The 20,134-nt window shown below is 54.0% G+C and overlaps 9 protein-coding genes across 9 annotated transcripts; 5 read left to right on the top strand and 4 right to left on the bottom strand.

Annotated features, from left to right (window-relative positions):
- Positions 1–286: 286 nt before the first annotated feature.
- On the top strand, positions 287–807 carry J4E93_005797 (uncharacterized protein; the record flags this gene model as incomplete). The annotated part of the gene is made up of 2 exons (XM_049343716.1): positions 287–616; positions 670–807. 2 exons carry the CDS (start codon positions 287–289, stop codon positions 805–807), a joined length of 468 nt encoding a protein of 155 aa, XP_049198949.1.
- Positions 808–1,172: 365 nt separating this feature from the next.
- J4E93_005796 (uncharacterized protein) lies at positions 1,173–1,746 on the bottom strand (the record flags this gene model as incomplete). The annotated part of the gene is made up of 5 exons (XM_049343715.1): positions 1,173–1,263; positions 1,332–1,344; positions 1,395–1,457; positions 1,519–1,534; positions 1,588–1,746. 5 exons carry the CDS (start codon positions 1,744–1,746, stop codon positions 1,173–1,175), a joined length of 342 nt encoding a protein of 113 aa, XP_049198948.1.
- A 293-nt stretch (positions 1,747–2,039) lies between these two features.
- COX13 (Cytochrome c oxidase subunit 6A, mitochondrial) lies at positions 2,040–2,616 on the top strand (the record flags this gene model as incomplete). Its single annotated transcript, XM_049343714.1, has 4 exons — positions 2,040–2,106; positions 2,274–2,386; positions 2,442–2,505; positions 2,582–2,616. 4 exons carry the CDS (start codon positions 2,040–2,042, stop codon positions 2,614–2,616), a joined length of 279 nt encoding a protein of 92 aa, XP_049198947.1.
- A 664-nt stretch (positions 2,617–3,280) lies between these two features.
- J4E93_005794 (uncharacterized protein) lies at positions 3,281–4,051 on the bottom strand (the record flags this gene model as incomplete). Its single annotated transcript, XM_049343713.1, has 1 exon — positions 3,281–4,051. The coding sequence occupies one exon, from the start codon at positions 4,049–4,051 to the stop codon at positions 3,281–3,283; it is 771 nt and encodes a 256-aa protein (XP_049198946.1).
- A 556-nt stretch (positions 4,052–4,607) lies between these two features.
- Positions 4,608–7,088, top strand: J4E93_005793 (uncharacterized protein; the record flags this gene model as incomplete). Its single annotated transcript, XM_049343712.1, has 1 exon — positions 4,608–7,088. One exon carries the CDS (start codon positions 4,608–4,610, stop codon positions 7,086–7,088), a length of 2,481 nt encoding a protein of 826 aa, XP_049198945.1.
- Positions 7,089–7,368: 280 nt separating this feature from the next.
- J4E93_005792 (uncharacterized protein) lies at positions 7,369–8,696 on the top strand (the record flags this gene model as incomplete). Its single annotated transcript, XM_049343711.1, has 2 exons — positions 7,369–7,452; positions 7,506–8,696. 2 exons carry the CDS (start codon positions 7,369–7,371, stop codon positions 8,694–8,696), a joined length of 1,275 nt encoding a protein of 424 aa, XP_049198944.1.
- Positions 8,697–11,404: 2,708 nt separating this feature from the next.
- J4E93_005791 (uncharacterized protein) lies at positions 11,405–13,473 on the bottom strand (the record flags this gene model as incomplete). The annotated part of the gene is made up of 2 exons (XM_049343710.1): positions 11,405–12,809; positions 12,869–13,473. The coding sequence occupies 2 exons, from the start codon at positions 13,471–13,473 to the stop codon at positions 11,405–11,407; spliced, it is 2,010 nt and encodes a 669-aa protein (XP_049198943.1).
- Positions 13,474–15,707: 2,234 nt separating this feature from the next.
- On the bottom strand, positions 15,708–17,357 carry J4E93_005790 (uncharacterized protein; the record flags this gene model as incomplete). The annotated part of the gene is made up of 1 exon (XM_049343709.1): positions 15,708–17,357. One exon carries the CDS (start codon positions 17,355–17,357, stop codon positions 15,708–15,710), a length of 1,650 nt encoding a protein of 549 aa, XP_049198942.1.
- Positions 17,358–18,555: 1,198 nt separating this feature from the next.
- Positions 18,556–19,926, top strand: J4E93_005789 (uncharacterized protein; the record flags this gene model as incomplete). Its single annotated transcript, XM_049343708.1, has 1 exon — positions 18,556–19,926. The coding sequence occupies one exon, from the start codon at positions 18,556–18,558 to the stop codon at positions 19,924–19,926; it is 1,371 nt and encodes a 456-aa protein (XP_049198941.1).
- Positions 19,927–20,134: the final 208 nt, after the last annotated feature.

The raw sequence follows: 20,134 nt of genomic DNA, 5'->3' as shown, positions 1-20,134 counted from the left end.
GGGGAATACGGCACGAACAAAATGATGGACAAGGAAGTGGGTTTTGTAGAGGGCGACGAGCTGGTTATGTGGTGTTAAAGAGAGTCCGCAATGTGTCTTGAGCGCGGACTGGGAGTTAAGGCAACGACGTGCTTCACCATGGACCATCCACCTGTCCTTCCCTGGTCTATGGCGGGCGCGCCAGCCAAGGTGGGTCCCGCTAACCACGTGATATCGAATTTCAGCGCGCTCTTGAGAACACGACCATCCTACCACCAAAGCCGCAAATCGCATTTCACAGGCAGCCATGTCGAATTTATCAGACACGTCACGACTAAAGGCCACCGTGTTCGTCGGCGGCCTCGACCAGGCAGTCACCCAGCAGACGCTTTTCCACGCCTTCCTGCCTTTTGGCGACATTGTCGAAGTCAACTTGCCCAAACCGGAGAACCAGAGCCAGGGCGATCAACATCGGGGGTTCGGCTATGTTGAGTTTGAGTCTGCAACCGACGCGACAGACGCCATCGACAACATGGACCGGAGCGAGCTGTACGGTTCCGTCATCAAGGTAGCAGCAGCCAAGCCACAGAAAGACGCGAATGAAGGATTAGGCAGCAAGACCGCCATCTGGGAGCAGGTACGTTGCTTTCAATCTGAAACTTACACGTCTGGTATGCTAACAAAATGCAGGAGGGCTGGTTGGCCAAGCACGCCGTGAGTGAGGAGGATCGCAAAGCAAGTGAGCAGATTCAAGAGGAGGCGAACGGGCCCATGGACCCTATGCAGGGCCTGGAGGGTCTTGACGAGGCTGGACCGAAGCCAGTGTAATCTCTTTGATTCTTTGGTCTCATAGCATGGCGTTTGCAGGCGTTTGGGAAACATTTGATACCAAGTGCTGTCTCGTGCATATCATATCAACTACACATTCAAACCCACGACATAAATCACTGGTGCTCTGTCTCGTACATCGCCAAGTCAGCCGCAATATCAAAGCTACGATTCAAGATGTCTCGTGTTTATCAGATTCAAATTCAAACCCACGACACAACACAAAGGGATCTCATGCTTGATTATCGAACGTGACTCGGACTCTATCCCGTATGCTGTACCTATACACAATGGCTGCTGGAGCCCTTCCAAGCCCGCCGATTCCGTCCTTCTCGTATCCGGTTCCTTCCTTGTCGACCAGACATCTAGTCCTGCTTGCCCTGTCGCTTGAGACGGAGCGTCTTGTCGACCCAGAGTTTCCGGGTGATGGAGAAGAAGGCCATGCCGACGGCGATGCTGTGGGTGTATTAGACTACGTGTTATGAGGGTATGAGGGTTTATGCGGGCGCAATGGAGGGGCTTACGCGAGGACGACGACTAGAGTTTGGGTCAGCAAGAGTCAGGGATACGGGTAGAGATAGACGTACTCAGAGGCCAGATCTCAGTGGGGATGTTCTTGAGCTGGCGGATACGCTGGGATACGGTGTGGGCTACATGGTCAATCGTCAATTCATGTTGGATGTCATAAAGTGGATGCTGTGATTGGCTTACCGCCGTGCTCCTCCTTCTGCAGTATAGTCAGCATCAAGTTCCCAGAAGACGGAAGTCGGCGAGGCATACGGGGACGGGGTTGCGCAGGCCCATTGTCTGCCTCATGAAGAGCTGGGGGCTCTGGCGCATGGCCATCATGCGCGTAGGTTGCATGGCCGCCATGCGTGTCGGCTGCATGGCCAACATACGAGTTGGCTGCATGGAGAGGGCGCGGGTGGCTTTGAACATGGTGGCGGTATTGCTGACTTCGCAATTGGGGTGGAGGCAAGTTCGTAGACGTTGTCGTGGGGGATCGAAGGTCGTCTTCGCGGGCTTTCGTCACAGTGAGGCACGCAGATGCTGAGAGAGCTCGCGGGCCCTGTCGCCCGGAAAACGCCGAGCGAATTGTGTGTGGACAATGCGTTTCGGGTCGAACCATCGCAACCTCACAACTTCACTCCGTCACCACTTCGACTGCACACGCCCGCCTGCCATTGCCGCCACGCCCACGCCCGAACCACGCCCAATCCCCCATCGCAATCATGTCTGACAACGAGAACGGCGAGAACGGCGACGAGCTCGTAACCAAGCCCTTCAAGTTTGTCACTGGTGAGCTTTTCCCGCACCTCCGCATGTCGAGCTTCAATCGCTAATCTGCCGCCGCACAGCTGGTACGCCTTCCCCGGACTTGCACTGCGCCCTGCATCGCCTGCCAAAATGACGCCTGGAGCTTGAGATGGGCCATATTGGGTGCTAACATGCTTCGGCGCATATAGGCTTCGATGCCCGCTTCCCCAACCAGAACCAGACCAAGCACTGCTGGCAAAACTACGTCGATTACCACAAGTGCATCATCGCCAAGGGCGAGGACTTTGCCCCCTGCCGCCAGGTGCGCACCCCGGAAACGTTGCATTGAAGATGGGCATGCATACTGATGGATATAGTTCATGTTGGCCTACAAGTCCCTGTGCCCCAGCGGCTGGACATCGCGATGGGACGACCAGCGTGGTGAGTATCTGATTCCGAACAATGCATCTGCATGCGCAACGAACCTTGAAAGAGTTATAGCTAACACACGATATAGAGGCTGGCAACTTCCCCGTAAAGCTCGACCAGTAGAAAGCTCGCGACGACACCCAGCATGCGACAGTTTCTTAGAGCAGGACAGGATTGGATCAGAGTGGCATTCGCAACTTAGAGCCCTGTATCATAGCGATCGATATCAGCAATGCGACTCTGGTCTATCTACTTTGCCACCCCACTGCACCGCTACCTCGTGATGTCATGACCCCCTTCGCGTGACACCATTAGTCTTCCCGTCGTTTGTCTAGTCCTGCACATCTCCTGCATACCGTATACACCGCCGTACGAAGTATGCGGACCTGATGTTTCAGACTCACCATATAAACTTCATCACATGCATATGCACGCCGATCGAACCAAATCTCTTAGTGTCATACATTATCATTCAAAGTGTGCTCGATATACGAGATATGTAGTGAGTGTAGCCAATTTGCAGTAAAGTTGGGACTTTCTATCCTGTACAGATAAGGGGATGATGGTGAATCGCCGCTTGTGTGCAAAAACAACGCTAAGGTGACAAAGGGACCAAAAGGGACCAAGGAACAAAGTGACCGCCCAGTTGCGCCGCAAGGCCAGACCGCTAAATGCATGCAAGACCTGCTCTGCTATAAACAATCATGAAGAACTCAGGCGTATCAAGCCGAGTAGATAAGGCTGTGTGTTAGATTTGGATTTGGGGTATCGAGCGATGGGAAAGAGGCTAGTTCGCGGATGGCCATGCGTTCACTGCGAAATTGCCGAGATACTTCGGTCCTCTACATGCCCGCAGTGAGCATGTGGGCAGAGGAATCCAGGACTGATACGGCTCAGTGCCCAGCATAATCTCATGACCCTCACATTGAAACCGCTTAAGAGCCCAATTCGGGTCGTCAGTCCGTAGGTCCTGCTCCTCCTCCTCCTCTTCCTCCTCGGGAATAGCAGCATTCGCGTCGTCGCCGTGAGCGCTATCCTTGCGCCAGTGCTTTCCCTGATCCAAGACCTCACCGATACTAGACAGCGAATCCGGCGCTGCCGCAGCTGGCTGGTAACTTGCGTCGTAAACCTGGCGAGTGTTCGGGTCCATGAGGCAATCGAAGCCAGTCTGTAGCGCACGGTACTTCTTCGCGTCGTTGGCAAAGTACACAGAACGCAGACGGCGGTACGCAGCTCTGATCTCGTCGGTGGTGGCCTTGGGTGTGAGTTCGAGGATAGCGTAGTGATCGACGACGTCCGAGGGGTCGTTCGTCGGCGAGGCCATGGCTGGGCCTTTGAGAGTATAGCATCCCTCTGACACGTATATCGAGGACCTTTTTGTGTGCTGCACCATGGGGGAGTTGTCTGCTACACTAATGGGCCGCGGGCGTTGAATGGCTTCAGACTGATTGCGCCCGTGGTTGTTGAAGCGTTTGCGTGGAGAGGGCGATCGCAGTGGGCTGAAATTTATCTTGCACATTTGCTCGGAAGGAGGTTGAAAGCTGGGAGTCGGAGACATTGTGGTGTATGTGTGGGTGGTCATTATGTACTAGCAATAGCTGGTGATAGTAATAGAGGATGCTATGTGTTGTGGGTGGCGCTGTTCAAAGTAGAGATGCTGTGAGATGCTGTTGTTGTGTGAAGACGCAGTGTGGGAAAACATTGAATGATCAGGACATGTCCTAGACCACATGGACAGGGCAGCATGGTGGCTGCGCACAATGCAGGGGATAGGTGCAATCACAGGGGGGCACAGCAAGTGGAGCTCTAGGCCGAATCGCGAAATGAAGATGTTGTGAATGGAGTAATTAATCAAACAACGGGCTAGGGGGGTCGGCGCGATGAAACAGAATGCAGTTGCTGGCCTAGTAAGCTCACGTCCGCTCGACCAATGCCAAAGGGTCCAGGGCGGCACTGGTAGGCTGTCAGTGCTTCGGCCAAACACGTGCCGACGTGACGAATGACTCCGCGCTAGTAGGCCCGTTGGTGTGGAGATCTCGCTAAGATTTCACTCGCCGCGACCGTTGGCCCAGTGAGCTTGAGATAGCATAGCATAAGCTGATAGACGTCCCACCATGGCCGATAGCTCGAGGAAGAGGAAGCAGCCTGCCAACACGGGCCCCGGTAATCCTGTCAAACGCACCCGCTTCCAGCAACGACCCCAGTACGTCATCCCCGCGGTTTCGACTAGCAACGCGTACCCCAATGGCGAGATCAACGTCAAGAACTTTCTCAAGTCGCACGAGAATGAGATCATGTCGCTCGAGGGCGCCATGAAGGCGGCCAAGAAAGGCCTCTCGCGACGGGCTTTTCAGGATGTGCCACGGGAGTTGAGGAGGAGAACCGCAAGTCACAATCCGCAGCGCGTGCCGAAGAGATTGCGGGTCAGGGCGCGGCAGGAAGCTAAAGAAGACAACACGCCCATTGCCAGAGGTACTAGTGGGAGTGGTATTGGGAAGGGCAAGAAGAAGTTTCTGAGGAAGGAGGGGAGGGAGCAGAGTCGGCAGAAGGCGAAGAAGAGGAGGGATGGCAGTGGGAAAGACGACGATGGAGACGCGAAGATGGAGGATGCGCCGAAGCAAGTCACGAAACCCTCACTACCGAAACCGAAGCGCAAGTTCCCGCCCTTGGCCACGCCGGCTACCCCTCCATCGCGATTCCGCAGACGCCAGCGAGACAAGACATGGCTTCCTACGCACCTGTGGCATACCAAGCGCGCAAAGATGACGGACCCTAAGGAGCCGCTCTGGCGGTTTGCGATACCGTTGCAGCCAGCGGTCAAGGCATATCGTCTCACACACAGAGCTGCAACCCTTCGGGGAGCTGTCGCGTGGGATATGAGCTACATGTCAACTCTCAGCCTAGAGGGTCCTGAAGCCAGTATAGCGGGGTTACTCAAGGGTCTGCACTTCTCTGCAGAGGACGCAGAGGACCCATGGCAGAACAGAGGCAGGGCTAAGAAGTGGCGGAATGGCACTAGGACCTGGGAAGGCTGGATATACGAAAGAGAAGCGAAGCCGCTGGTGAAGATTGCTCGGGTGACTATCGTCTGGTGTGCACCGCATGCAGATGGCAAAAAGACGAAAGCTTTTATTCGGGTGCATCCGGGCGCTTTCTTGCAACTCTGGGAGGAAGTTGTTCGAACTGCTAAAGTGCAGAAGCCAGCTGTTACCGTTCGAGATCTCCGTTTCGAAATTGGGTCTATTGAGATTACGGGTCCTGCCGCTGCGGAAGCCCTCTGCTCTGTTCTTGCTCCTGTGCCTTTCCCTGAGGCTGGCTCTGATGCCCCACAGTCTCTTTGGCCGGCTTTGGCTTCCGTGACGGACGCTGCATCCTTACCGGCGGGTGCGCTGTTAGCGTTTGATATTTCAGATCCCCGACTTCACGATCCTCCTCGAACTTCGCCCATATCGCACGATCAACAGTCGCTGACTGCCTTGACGGAAACTCTCGCGACTTGGCCAGTAGACAATACCTCGACTCCAGCCTCAATCTTCGACACCAACAGCCGGCTAGCCGCACAGCGAACCATGCCGTCTCAAAAATCCATTAATCGTCGGAAGGGTGCATGCACATTAGGCGAAGACCCTGAGGCCCGATCCACCGACCCGCGCATTCCGACACTTGTATTCGTGTCACGAGAAAGCAAGTCCTGGACCATTCTCCTTCCCTGGAAATGCGTCATGCCTGTATGGCGACAGATAATGCGCTACCCGGTTTCCACAGGCGGCAACCCCAGATTCGGCGGCTTGAAAGAGAGACGTCAGGTCGACTTTGAGCGCTCGAAGCCGCACTTCCCGTACGACCATCCTGGTACAGAGGCTGGTTGGGTCTGGGAAGAGCGTGAGCGTGAAGTGAGGAAGCACGAGTGGACTAAGCGTCCGAAGGGGAAGAGGATTGAATGGTCGACTATAGATCTCGGTAAGGGTAGGAAGGGCGAGATTGGAGATCCGTGGTCTTGCGACTGGCAGAGGTTGATTGCAGATGTGTCTTCACGTCAAGAATCTCGAGCTCCTGTCAGACAGCTCTCTTTCAGACAGGCAGTTGGCTTGATTGACGGTACGGCTTCGTCGAGCGGCTCGTTGCCATCAGATGTATTCACTGTCAAGATCACAATGGTCCAACGAGGCACCCCTACAGACTGCGCTCGCATCTACCGACTGCCTAGCGACCCACAACTCCGTGGGCAATGGCTAGCCCAGCTGCCACAACCCGGCACGAAGCGTACGTCGACGAAGCAACAGAGTCGAGGTGTCGTTAAGCAACCAGACCATATCCAGCGCAGGGATCTTGCAAGGAGTCTCCTAGACAACGGCCCACCGAGCGCTGGCGAGGAGAATTACCCTCTAGTGCCTGACGAAGTGGATCTAATCGGCTTCGTCACAACGGGCAACTACAACCTCGCAGAGGGCATGCCGACCGCGGTTGCAAATCTGGTAATGTACAGGGTACTCAGTGCTGGGTCTGACTCGGGCGTGCCAAAATCGGATCGCGTGTGCATTGTGCGACAGGCGGGAAGTACCATCGGCAGGCTGGCGAGATGGGAGGTAGTCTAGGTAGCCAAGATAGCCGTGGATAGATGCTCTGAATGATACCCATTGCTTGTTGCAGTCACCCTTATGCATCAGTGGAGACATGCAGCTCCACCGCAGATTCTTGGGTGAACAGGCAGTTCTCGGTGTGTGGGTTGGGTGTGTGGGGTAGGCCAACTCTGGCTGCATGCGCTAAATCGGTGCCGGAGCAGGGATGCGCGATATCTCCCGTCGTGGCCGCTAACGTCTCAGCAACCATTTCTCCACGCCCTGAACACCATAGTCCATCACGCCCAGCTGCGTCATGTCTGAGGACCGCCCGGCAGACGACCAGGCCGAGGGCGTCGACGCTGCCGTTGGCCTGCCCTCGGACGCGCTGGCAGAATTGGTACGCCTGTCCGCCGCAAACCGCCTCCTCGGCTACTAACAATCCTGTCGCAGACTACCAACATCCTCGACGACTTGCTGAGCAACATCGTCTTCACCACGGCCCTGTCGTGCCACCGCTCCGAGAAGCTGCTCCGCATGCAGTCGGCGGCGACCCAGGCCGAATCCATCGCCCTCGCCAACCTCGAGCCCCAGTCGCAGAAGCAAAACACGACGGGCGCCACGTCGATACCCATCGCTGAGACATCCGCCGCCAAGTACGAGAACGGACGCGTCTTCCTCAAGGGCAACCCGCTCAAGACGACGCCCGAGATCATATGTCCGCACTGCAAGCTGCCCCGGCTGATGCACCCCATCATGGGCAAGGGCATGCAGAACCCGGACCTGACCAAGGAGTACTGCATGCTGTATCCGTGGGTCCAGCGATCCGGCCACGACGTCTACGGCAACCCGTTCCCCACCGACATGGCTAAGAGCAAGAAGGAACGCGAGCTCATCAAGCAGCAGCAGAAGAACGCCGAAAAGGAGAGCGTAGGCACCCCCGGCTCCCAAGACACCGACATGGCCGGCGGCGACACCAAGGAAATCAAACTCAACACCGGCGGCAAACCAGCCTCGTACATCCCCTGGCACACGTGCCCCAACTGCAAGCGCAGCTTACTCATAACGCGATTCGCCCAACACCTCGAAAAGTGCCTGGGCATCAGCGGCCGCCAGTCCTCGCGCAACGCCATGGCCAAACTCACTGGTCAAAACGGCACAGGCTCAGGCGTCGGCAACACGCCGCTCGGAAGCCGCATGGGTACTCCTGCGCCTGGCTCCCAAGACCCCTCCGAAAAGACCAAAACAAGCAGTAAATCAAAGGGCATCTCGCCCGTCAAACGCCTCGCCGCCACCGACGATGCCGACGACTTCGACGCCGACGATACTCCCGAACGCCGCAAGATGAAGAAGAAGAGCTCGTATATTAAAAAAGCGGATCGTGATAAACCGTCTAATGGGAGTGGTGGCAGTAACGGCACGTTGAAAGTCAAGTTAAAAACAGGAAGACCGGATATAGGTGATCGTAAACACAGTGAGAGTAGTGAAAGAGGGGAAGGCAAGCGTGACAGAGATGTTGATGATGTCGGCGGCGATTCACCCAAAAAGAAGAAGATCAAGCTCAGCCTGGGTGGCGGTGGGAAGGAGAGGAGTAGGGCGAGTACGAGTGTAGAGCCTGGGGGTAGTGTGGCGAGTCCGGAGTAGAGTTCCGTTGAAGAAGAGGAAGAGCAGCATATGGCTAGTCCCCGAGAGTAGAATTCCTTCCTAGACGCTGAGGGAGATACGGATGAAGACGTGGGTGGGGGAACGGATAGAGATGCGGAGGGAGATACAGATGACGACGTGGATGGGGATTGGGAGCCGGAATAACGCTCAGGTTGTAAAGAACGGATGTACGTGTATCAACTGACGAAGCAGAACATGCATGGATGCATAGGATCAGGCGTTTGGGGCATGCTTCTCTATTTCGGGATTCGGGACGAAAGGGTTATGGTGTTTGGCTTCTTTCGTATACCATGGCATGGGAACTGGGGGTTGTCGAGGTAATGTTCTCGACCCAGTGGCGTTTCTGCATTTCGTCGTTCTCGTTCTCAGATAGTGGAGTGCAAGGGCTTTGTATGATTATTATCGGAGGAGGTTGAACGGGAATAAAGAGAAGACTGTTTAGGCGGCATTTTGCTATTGAGTAAACTTCTACTGATCTTGTGATAACGTCTGTCTGACCTTACTTCGACTTCCTCTCATCTTTCCTGTAACTTGAGCCCCTGACGAATCCAAAAACAGCTCCTGCTCTCCTGTGCTGCCATAGCGCAAGTCCATGTGCATTCCCGATATCCCCTAAAAAGACGCAGATGAGTCGAGTGATGAGCCTGCGCTTCTAAAGATGGTAACCATATAGTCAATAGATCCGAATAGACGCTGACACGACAGGTAGAAGAACCGAATTATCTTTAATTGGGTAGTCTTGCACTCTCATAAGGTGCGCGTGCACCCTCGACGCTCGATAACGCTTAGCAAACTGCCATGTCACTTCCAAAATTAGGTGCATCATATCAGGTCAGATACATGGCGGAAAGCTTGATGGTGAACTGTAAGTCTACGCAAACAAAACCTCGAAAACCCTTACAGCATGATGAGGTCAGATTGCTACCTAGGTAGTTGGATCAAAGAATGCGTGAGCCGCTTCTGACACTACGCATCTGTTGAATTAATCGAGATGTCATCAATGACTGTGTGTGCAGCGCTTCTGATCAGGTCAGTGCAGAGTTGGGAAGTGACGATGCGACGGCACACGATCCGTACATGGAGTGTCGTCATTAGAAATTCTTTCAACATGACTCTTAGAACACATGTGGCTCCAACACACACGACGGGACACGACTAGCAACAGGCTCAAGCGTTGATTGTGCAAGATTCTGGACGTCAGACCTGCTGGATGCGGCTCGTCCGCTAGAATTTCGATCGGGAAAGACACTACGCCAGCCCAGTGAGGTGATCGAGCCGTCGGAGGGTTTCTTGTACAAGATGTATGTAGTCACAGTATACATTTGGCTTGAACGAGTGTTTGAGCATGCACTGAGGTAAACACGATGCAAAAGTAATTCCATAACGAGGAGCTCAAGACGTTGTGGGGAAAGGATAGCCCGCATACTCAGATGTCGAGTTTAGTTGGAGCTGGAACAGAAGCAGTACCTAGGTAACAGTGGCAGTAGCAGTAGTCAGAGCTGTATGAAGAAACCACCTTTCAATCGAAAAGTCCATGCCACGTAAATCAACATGTGCATTCCTGCACAAGACAACTCACCACAACTAAACTTACATATCAACCAGTAATTCCCGCAAACTTCTCTACATACGCGCATGGTCGTGTGCACACGACTGGCGTCTGTCTATCCAAGCCTAATCCCGTCCCCACACGTCATCGCTCACGCACGCACAAGTCGGCGAACTATCCACCACCACACCCTCTCGTGGATACACGGCAGATGGTGGACTACGGGCGAGTATCGCAAACATTGGCCAACGGGACTCGACGCCGCCCACCTATCGCATGTCGAGGGGAAAGAGCGGCTGATTTGGCGTTGAATTCACAACTCTGATTTGAATGCATGGGTTGTAACTGGCTAAACGTGCCATATGCACGTCAGTGGCCAGTTGTTACTGGCTGGGAAATAACTCATGCGTTCGGCTGGACAGACGGGTGGGTTCATGGCGCTACTAAGCGTCCTTTTTTCTCATTTCAATGATCTGCTGTGGCGTTGGGCGGGCATGCGCGTCATCATGGCCCCGGACGGGTAGTGTAGTGTAATCGCTCGAGTGGGGTTGGGCCTCACCGGTTTGGGGGCCTTTGGGGAGGGGAGATTTGGTGTGCACGCGGTATGAATGAGATATCGGAGGGATGTGAAGTTGGTTTTTCGTGTGGTGAATGTATACGACTTGATGCTCGGTGGATGGATAGGGTGATTTGTTGCGATACGGGCGTAGTTGTGAATATGGTGGCGTTGGATTATTGAACAACAACGGTCGCTAGTCACCTTGGTGGTAGTTTATTGACAACAAGTAAGTGTATCTGTCTGGGCAGATAGAATGATGGATGATGATGTTTGCATCTCATAGCAGACCAGCACCATGTGTCGCAATCATGCGTGAGAGTCTTAGCACATAGGTTCTCGTGACATACCGTTATTTTTGGTGACGACAAGAGTCACGATCTGTTGCGAGACGGGATATTAGCAGGACAAATGATGACGCAACTGTCTTGCGACGAAGAGACTTCGAAACTTCACAAAACAATGATGAAATTGAAAAGTACTGAAAATGCATTTGAATCACGCGCGGCTTTAAGCAAGAGCACACGCGAAGTATCATACAGAAACGGGGGGGAATCGACAGGCCGGAGCAAAGCGTGATGCTCAAGCTCGTTCACTGCTCACAATGGTAGGACCATCATCGTCTCTACGTCGAGAGTTGCGATCAGGACCGTGACCACGACCTCCTCCTCCTCTCCCCCGCCAAGGCATGCCTCCGCCTCCGCCTCCGCCTCCGCCTCCTCGTTTCAACCTACCATCTTGTCCACCGCCACCACGTCCACGACCAACCTGGAATTGTATCCTAGTGAGCGGCTGTTCGACCCAGTCAACGCCCTTCAGACCCAAGTTCTGCTTCTCCCAATCACTGAGCTTCCAGGCTTGGTAGAGACCCATCAACCGTTGTTGGTCTATCTCTTCCTTTCCGTGACTGACCGTTCGTGTCAACTTGATACCTCGTAGTTCCGGTACCCATGCTTTGATGTATTCGCCGTGTTTGTCGTAGTCGAGTGCTTGCTTTACAGGGTTGAAGACGCGGCCTTGCCGTGGATCGTTGCCGACACCAGCGACGTATTGCCAATTGCCCCAGTTACTAGCGGGGTCGTAGTCCACGAGGAAGCATTCGTACCACTCGGCTCCTACTCTCCAATCTATGTTCAGGTGTGACGACAGGAAAGAGGCGACGTTTTGCCGCGCGCGGTTCGACGTGTACCCAGTGACGAAGAGTTCGCGGTTTGACGCGTCGATGAGACCGACTCCAGTGCGTCCAGAACGGAACCGTTGGAAAGATTCAAGCGTCTTGGCTGGATCGTCCCCTGCACCACCAGACTTGTCTAGTCGTTTCCACTTCTTTGTTTGTGACTGGCCGTTCTGGCCTTTGGTACCACGATCTTGAATGCCGTACAGACTGAACATCTTATGCCCAAATTTCCGCATGCAAAGCCGCATGTAATCTCGCCACAACAACTCAAAACGTACGGCTGCTGTCCCGGCGTTCTCACCCTTTCCGTAGCCAGCTATCTTTTCGCCAGGGCCACGCCCCTCCTCAAAATCAAGCATCGCCCAATGGACCTGCCTGGCGGTGATGTGACCTTGAGCAAGGTAGGCTGAAAGCTTAGTGCTGAAATCAAGACCAAGCATGCCGTTTCTTGTCTCCTTGTAAGAGCTCATAGCCCCAGAGCTGATAAGATGGTTTATGCGGTTCAGACCAGCAGTTTCTCCTCCTGAGAAAGGATGCGCTGACTGAGCATCAGTCGGCCATTGTGGTGGCCAAGTGAGGGTATATGTTTTGTCTTGCTCAAGTGGAGACAGCAGAACTCTCTTCAACTTTTCCAAAGACGAAGGTATAGTAAATGGCTGTTTTTGGGGTGGTATGCTCGGCGGTAGCGGTGGGAGTTGGGACGGCGTGGGTAGAGTTTGGCGAGGACGTTCGCGCAGTGGTTCGAGTCCTTTCCGGAATGAGGTATATACATTCGGTAGGTCGGAGATCTTGTCGTAGGGTAAGTCGCGGCTGTTGCGCGTTAGCATACTCTCCCAGATCCAGAGACAAAACTCCAGGGCAAAACTTACTCATCTATGTAGTATTTCTCGTCGGCCCAGGCCTTGAAGTCTACTCCATGCTCTTCGGCGAGTTTCTTTACGCTGTCCACCTCTTTCTTCTCCTCTGTGTTGTCGTCGGCGGTCATCCAGATACCGCTGATCTTGCCCTCGTGCTCGCCTTTGGAGTACCACTCGAGAATGTCAGAGACCACCTCAGGAGTTCTGCCCACGCGCATCTCCAATCCAGAGCCGCAGTTCAGCCCTGCGATCTTTTCCTTAAGGTCCCACACGCCATCCGCTATGAATTGCACGCGATGAGGTCCTGTCCGCCATACTTTGGCCACCTCACTGCGCGCCTCGGGATACGGGCTTTTGTCGGTTGGGGAGGAGAGGAAGCCGGACACTTCGATCTGGTTGGCGGGAAAAACGTATACGGGTAAGAGGTGCGTAAAGTTTGCGCCGCCGTATTCCGAGGTCAACGAGTCATCGCGGTGCCGTCCGTCACCATTTGGAGAGTTTCTGGGGGAATTCGGGCGCGCGGCGTGAAGGGACGCAGCATGGAAGGCAGGATTGTCTGAAAGGCGGACATCGCGACTGAGTACGTAGAGCAAGATGCGAGGAATGCGGCTGGACATAATCGGAGGCTCGTCGTCGGCAGCACTAAAATTGCGAGTGCAACAATCGGAACAAACAAATAAATCGCAGGTGTTGCACGGCGGCCAGGAGCAACTACGTCGTAACATCAAGGTTACGATTCATAGAAGACCTGGTAGTGGAGAGTCGGGAGCATTGCGGTGCCGCAGGCAAAAGAGAAGCTTCAGGGCCTGTGGGACGTCATGACCCTATGAAGGCGACAATGGGGCTCTCACCGAAATTCCTAGGGCACGAGGCCGCTGGACACTAAAAGGTGCCCTAAATGTCATCTGTCAGCCATATCAGGTATTCTCCACCGGAAGGGGTACAGATGGTCGAAACTGAGGAGATCCGGTTCAAGATTGGTGATGCTTGCTGCAGCATCGCCAACCAGGATTATGACGTGAGGGACGGCTTAGCGCGCCGCCACAATTCGCTATGGCCGCTGCAGGGACGCAAAACGAGCGACTTGGGGACGGGCCGAGCGTTCGTAGGGAGCGTAAAGCTGGCGATGGTCGTGCTGTCATGGAAGTACGGAGCGATCGCGAGACGTGCATTGCATGCGCCATGCCGCGACTGGTTAGGGACCACCTGAGTTCTAGACGGTTCGGCGCCCAAAGCAGCCGCGCAGGGACCGCTAATCGTTCATCTTAGCAGCGTTGATCGTGCAGCTTGATCTCGATATTTGTCGATTCGGGGCGGAAATCGTGTGCCAGGTACCGCAAGGGGCACGTGGCTGCGACCCGGCTCGAGGTATGACATGACACCTGGCATGCTCCGTTCCAAGGCTGTCCGATGTCTCGCCGACTCGCAGAACATGGTCAAAGACTGTTTAATGCGGTGCCACCTCGCTTGCCCTCTACACTGTATTATGCGCCCCATCACCAAGTGCTGGTAGTGATGAGCCTGCAGCATGTGTATGCCGCCGTTGCATTCGTGGTCCAATAGGTGCGAGTTTCGGATAGAGTGGTTGATTGAGCAGGGTATCACAGACGTGTGCGTCGATGGAAGGGGACAGTCGTGCTGGTGATCGTGGTTGAGCCATGTGTTGGGCATGGGCCGCGCCATCTCGTAGGAGAACGGCGATGGAGTTGGCTGAGCCGTAAGAATGCACCAGCGCGCCAAGTCTCTAGGTAATCACTCTTCCAAAGTCAATGTGATTTACCATGAAACGCCCAAGGGAACCATCTTCATGAAGGAAACATGGTTAAAGCTATGGGAACGGCCGGTTCAACAGCTCGCGACTTCTCTCTTTTACCTCCACGGTCTAGATTGGGCCTAGCGCAGATCTGAACCACTCCTTCCTTATCGTATCCCAAAACTATATACTGCGGGCAACCGAGGCCCGAATACGTCGTATCTCCACCATCCCACCTGCTCATCTAAACAAGGTCTCATACTACATTGGACATCAAACCTACACCAAACGCAATGAACACACTTCTAGTATCCATGGCTCGCACCTGGCACAAAGTCAAGCGTACATCATTGCGGGCACCAATAGCTGCGACCGCCGTAACAGTGCCACGTAGATTGACGACGGGGAAGCACATTTCCGCCCGCATACGCAAGAGTGTTCGCACCACTGCGGGAACGACAGGCATCACAGAGTTCAAGTCAAAGTCAAGAAATACCGCAGGATACTGCCGATCTGAATTACCGTGACGGCTGGCTGACAGAGAGCATGCGCAGTCTGCACCCATTTGATAACATGAGAACGAGCCTGATCATTCGCATTAGCCACAGTGTATGTTGTAGTTGAGTAAAATGTGCTCATGTCAAACTAGTATGTCCGGCCTATCGGTAATCTTTATCTAAACGGCGATAGAGCATGAGAGCTTGCAGAAATGTAGTGTACCAGGATGTGTGTTGTTGCAAATGCGAGGTTGCCAATCTTCGATCAGTATACCTCTGTTTCCGACATATGATCATAAGCCTACGTCAACGCTATTGCGAGGCAGACTGTTCAAACCAACATCATGTTTACCAGTTGATCTAGTTAGACAAAACAAGGGTCAAGCGAAGGACATCGGAGTGACGAGAAGATGCACTGATTGTGTTTGACAGTCTCATCAATACGTATTCATTACTCCACTGCAGGCACTCGACTCATCCTCTCCAAAAGCCACATACGCCTCGCAAGCCTCCCTTCCACCATGGCCTGATCACCATCCCACCTCTCCCCCACGCCACCCGCATAGCCCGCGTCTGCCACATCTCCGATCGCGAGATCCATCTAACAAACAGTCCGATACACACCGTCCGAGCTCGGCCTCTGCGCCTTGTGCTTATGCTCCTTCCTCAATCCCTTATTAGCATGCGTCTTCTCGATACTCGGGCTGGCGCCGGGCTGGAATGCTGCAAGATCAACCGCATCCGTCTTCATCAGCATCTCGGTAACGCCACAGATATCCGTAACGAGTCTGTCGATCATGTCAAGTGACAGACTCTCTCTGACGACTACTCTGAGGATCTCGGTCTTGTCTTCACCGGGCGGGAGGGGGTAGTTAGGGATGATGTATTGCTTGGCGCGAAGCAAGTTGCTGACTGCTTCCTGCTTGACGTGGGGGAAGTCTTTGTGGAATTCGTCGGTGAGCGTGAAGGCTACGACGGGTAGGCCAGCGTTGTAGTCTGCACTTGTGTCGCCTTCGTCGAATTGCTTCTTGCCCTTCTCGTACTTGAAGTCGCCCTTCTTGCGGTGGATGTCGCTGACGCAACGGTACCAGCCCGTGTGCTCGAGCGCCCTGCTCAGTAGCCGTGCGTTGGCCAACATGTTTTCCATAATGGCGCGGTAGCCAGAGAATCCCAGATGGATCAGGTTGTAGTACTGCGCGATGATCTGGGCTCCTGGACGGGAGAAGTTCAGAGTGTATGACTCTTCTGTTCCACCCAAGTAGTGGAGCTCGAAGATCAAGTGCTTGGGAAGGTAGCTTTCGTCTCGCCAGATAATCCAGCCGACGCCAGCATAGACGAGACCGAACTTGTGTCCACTGGTGTTGATGGATTTGACGCGCGGTAGTTCGAAGTTCCACTTCTTGCCAGCCTTTGCATGGGTAAAGGGGGCAATGAAGCCTCCAGATGCTGCGTCCACATGTATAGGAATGTCATTGCCGGTCTCCTTCTCGAAAGCGTCCAGGATATCGGAGATCTCTTCAACAGGTTCGTAATGTCCGGTGTATGTGGAACCGAGGATAACGAACACACCGATAGTGTTCTCGTCAATGTTCTCTTTCACCAGCTTGGGATCCAGACGGTAAGACGATTCCTCGCTTACGGGCAAGATACGTGATTCAACCTCGAAGTACCTTGCAAACTTCTCTAGCGCGACCTGTGCATTTGCGCCCATGATGATGTTGGGGTTCGAAGTATCTTTGCCCTCTGCCCTTCTCTTCTCTTGCCAGCGACGCTTCATTGCAAGTCCACCCAAATGAATAGCCTCACTCGAACCAGTAGTCGCTGATCCAATTGCCTTCTCGCCCTTCTGTGCTCCCCACATGTTGGCAATGATGGAAACACATCGTGCGTGCATATCCATCATGGCGGGGTACTCGTCAGCATCTGACATGTTCTTCGACAGGTTCTCAATCATGAGCTGCTCGGCCTCCTTCTCCATGTAGGTTCCGACGAAAGACGCCAAGTTCAAGCTTGGACGCCCATCCAGATCAAGCTCGTCCTTGAGCAACTGGTGAACGACGTCCGCCGGAGCACCATCTTGAGGAATCTTGAATTTCGACAATTCGGTACCAGCGGCATAGCGACTTGAGTATGGTGTGATGTGTGATGTTGCCCGGCTCGAGGCTTTGTGGCCTCCAGCCTTGTGCATGGGGTGGTCCTTCAGAGTCTCGAGGAGCTCATCGGTGTCAACGTGTCTAGCGAGTCCGGCCATAGTGATGAATGTTCGAAGAAGGTGGTTATGTTAGTACCGGTTGGAATTGATTGGAATTGATGCAAGTTTTGCATGTATTGTGCAGAGAATTTCAGTCTTATACGAGTGTTTGCTGGTACACGTAGACAGCGTACATGCGCATGACGACACATTACGTCCGTTGTCGCTCCCTCACACGTCGGCAATGCAGCAAAATTGGCATCTGCAGCCCAGGCAGAACCTGATCTGAAAAGCTTGACATTTGCTTGGTAAAAAGCTTGTTTCCGGCAGTGAAAAGGCCTCGGAGAAGGCATGACAGCCAATGAAGGATGCATTTCCGCGGCCCACTGCGGGCGTTGGCTATGTGCTCAACTGGGGCACTGGCAAACAAAGAAACCAAACACGCGTCGTCTTCCGGTACTGGCTGCTCTAGCCTCGTACCTTGCAGAGGAAGCGCAGAGCGAAAATAACGCATGGTGACGAACCTGCGTTGTAGCATTAGCCGGAAGCAAGTAGCCCTGATGTGTTTGTGCTATTGATGGGTCCATGACGAAACCCCTCCGGTACATTGTTTCGCCGACAGCGCGTCATCACGTGATGAGCCAGACACCCCGAGCATCCCATGCGGATTGAATGTTGGAGATTCCCAGCGGAAGTGTATACACATCCGCTAGGGCATCCCAAAGACTGGATCTGAGATCGCAGACTTACCCGGTTGAAGGCTACGAAACACTCAAAGTTTCGGGTGGTGAGATGGATCGGTGATCATGACGTAGTCACGTCGTCGCCATCCAACACATCCGCCTCCGCCGTGGAAACGCGGGGAAGATCGACTGACGCGTCCTTGACAGCCTGGTACGTACAGCACGCGGCCTCGCGGCCTCGCGGTCTTGACGGTGTGTCGGGCGTATACCTCAAGGCCGGGTGTTGGTACCTAGGTATACGAGTGAATACGAAAGCAAAACTGTCCAAGCATTGCTGCAGCATCTTCCTCTATCCCCTCCGGCACAATTCTGGTTCGTTGAATTCGTCCGCCTTGTAGTCCGACACCCAAACAAGCGGGTCACTTACCCGCGCTCCGCCCCCCAATAACGTCGCCACGCAGTGGTGTTGTAATCGACTCGTCTTACTCTTTAGCTTCGCTGCCTAGCTACATCTTACCTGTGTTCCTCTACCACTTTTCCCCATCCCCCGATTCCCCATCAATCACTAGGTCACCATGCGGTTCTCACGCGTTGTGCCAGTCTTGCCTCTGGCGACTGCATTTGTCATTACCGAACCGGAAGTCTTCTCCAACATCAACATCGAGAAGTCTGGAAAGCAGCTTGTCGATGGCGCTCACAATGTTCTCGACAACGCCCAGAGCGTGCTTGACGATGCGTTCAGCAAGGTCAAGGACGGTGCCAAGGATGTTTACAGCAAGATCCATCATGCTGGCGCCGACGTTGAGTCGTGGTTAGAGGGAAACCAGTTCGACGACAGTGTTGTTGATTTTGAGGACCCTCATCACGGTCACGACGGACCGCCACACCACGGCAAGCCCCATCACCCTCCGCACGACCAGAAGCCGAACCGCACAGTCTACGAGCTCATCAACGAGAGCAAATACACTACAAAGCTCGCAAAGTGGATCAATGAGTTCGACGACATCGTCGAGGCGCTCAACAGCACCAAGGCGAACTACACCGTCTTCGCCCCCACAGACGAGGCTTTCGAGAAGATCCCCGAGCACCACCACAAGCCTTCCAAGGAGGTTCTGAAGGACATCCTCCTGTACCACGTCACTGACGACTTGTACCCTGCTGGCCGCGTACTCAAGACATACACCATCCCAACTCTATACGCACCCAGCAAGCTTCTAGGCCACTCGCAGCGTCTGACCGTCCGCGTCACGCTCAAGGGCCCCGCGATAAACTTCTACAGCCGCCTCGTAGCCGTCAACATCTTTGGCACAAACGGTGTCGTCCACGGCGTAGACTCCATCCTTGTGCCTCCCCCCAACGTCGCCTCCATCATCGACCTGCTCCCCGGCGAGTTCAGTACACTCGAGCTGGGTTTAGGAAAGACCGGTCTGTTTGATAAGATGAACAGCACAGAGTACGAGCACAACGGCGGTACTTTCTTCGCCCCCAACAACTTTGCGTTCCAGAAACTTGGTGCGCGCGCCAATGCTTTCTTGTTCTCAAAGTACGGCGAGAAGTACCTCAAGGCTCTACTAAAGTACCACATCGTTGTTGATGAGACACTTTACTCCGATGCGTTCTACGATGGGCGTAAGAAGGATGACAAGGACTCTGTTCAGGAGCGTCCTGGAGGATACCACTACGACATGCCCACTGCTCTCTGCGGCAAGAACCTTGCTGTTGATGTCGGCCGCTACGGACCTTTTGTTGAGATTAGGATCAACGGCTTCTCGCGCGTCACTGTCCACGACGGTGTTGCTAGCGATGGTGTCATCCAGGTCGTCTCCAACGTCCTGATCCCACCCAAGACTGCTGGTGGCGAGCAGGTCTTCTGGAAGGGTGAGGAGCTCGATGTCGAAGACCTCAAGGAGCGCCTTCAGCCTTTTGTTGAGAACATGGAGTTGTAAGTAATGACTTCATAGGAGCATTGAGTTTGTATGTTCTCGCAGCGCGACGATCTTTACGACATATTCTTTGTATATTAGCCATGTCTCTCAGCGGAGCAGGTACTTCACACTAGCACGTGTATGATTTGAATAGCAAATGAACGAATTGATACAGACATCGCGCTCACTACCTGTTTCATACGGCGATGTTGTGAAAGCTCACTCTATT

Source organism: Alternaria ventricosa (genome assembly GCF_023758065.1).
Source record: "Alternaria ventricosa strain BMP 2768 chromosome Unknown scaffold_9, whole genome shotgun sequence".
Classification (NCBI taxonomy): Eukaryota; Fungi; Ascomycota; class Dothideomycetes; order Pleosporales; family Pleosporaceae; genus Alternaria; species Alternaria ventricosa.
The sequence above is the reverse complement of the archived record's forward strand: the minus strand, read 5'-3'. Positions and strand labels throughout refer to the sequence as shown.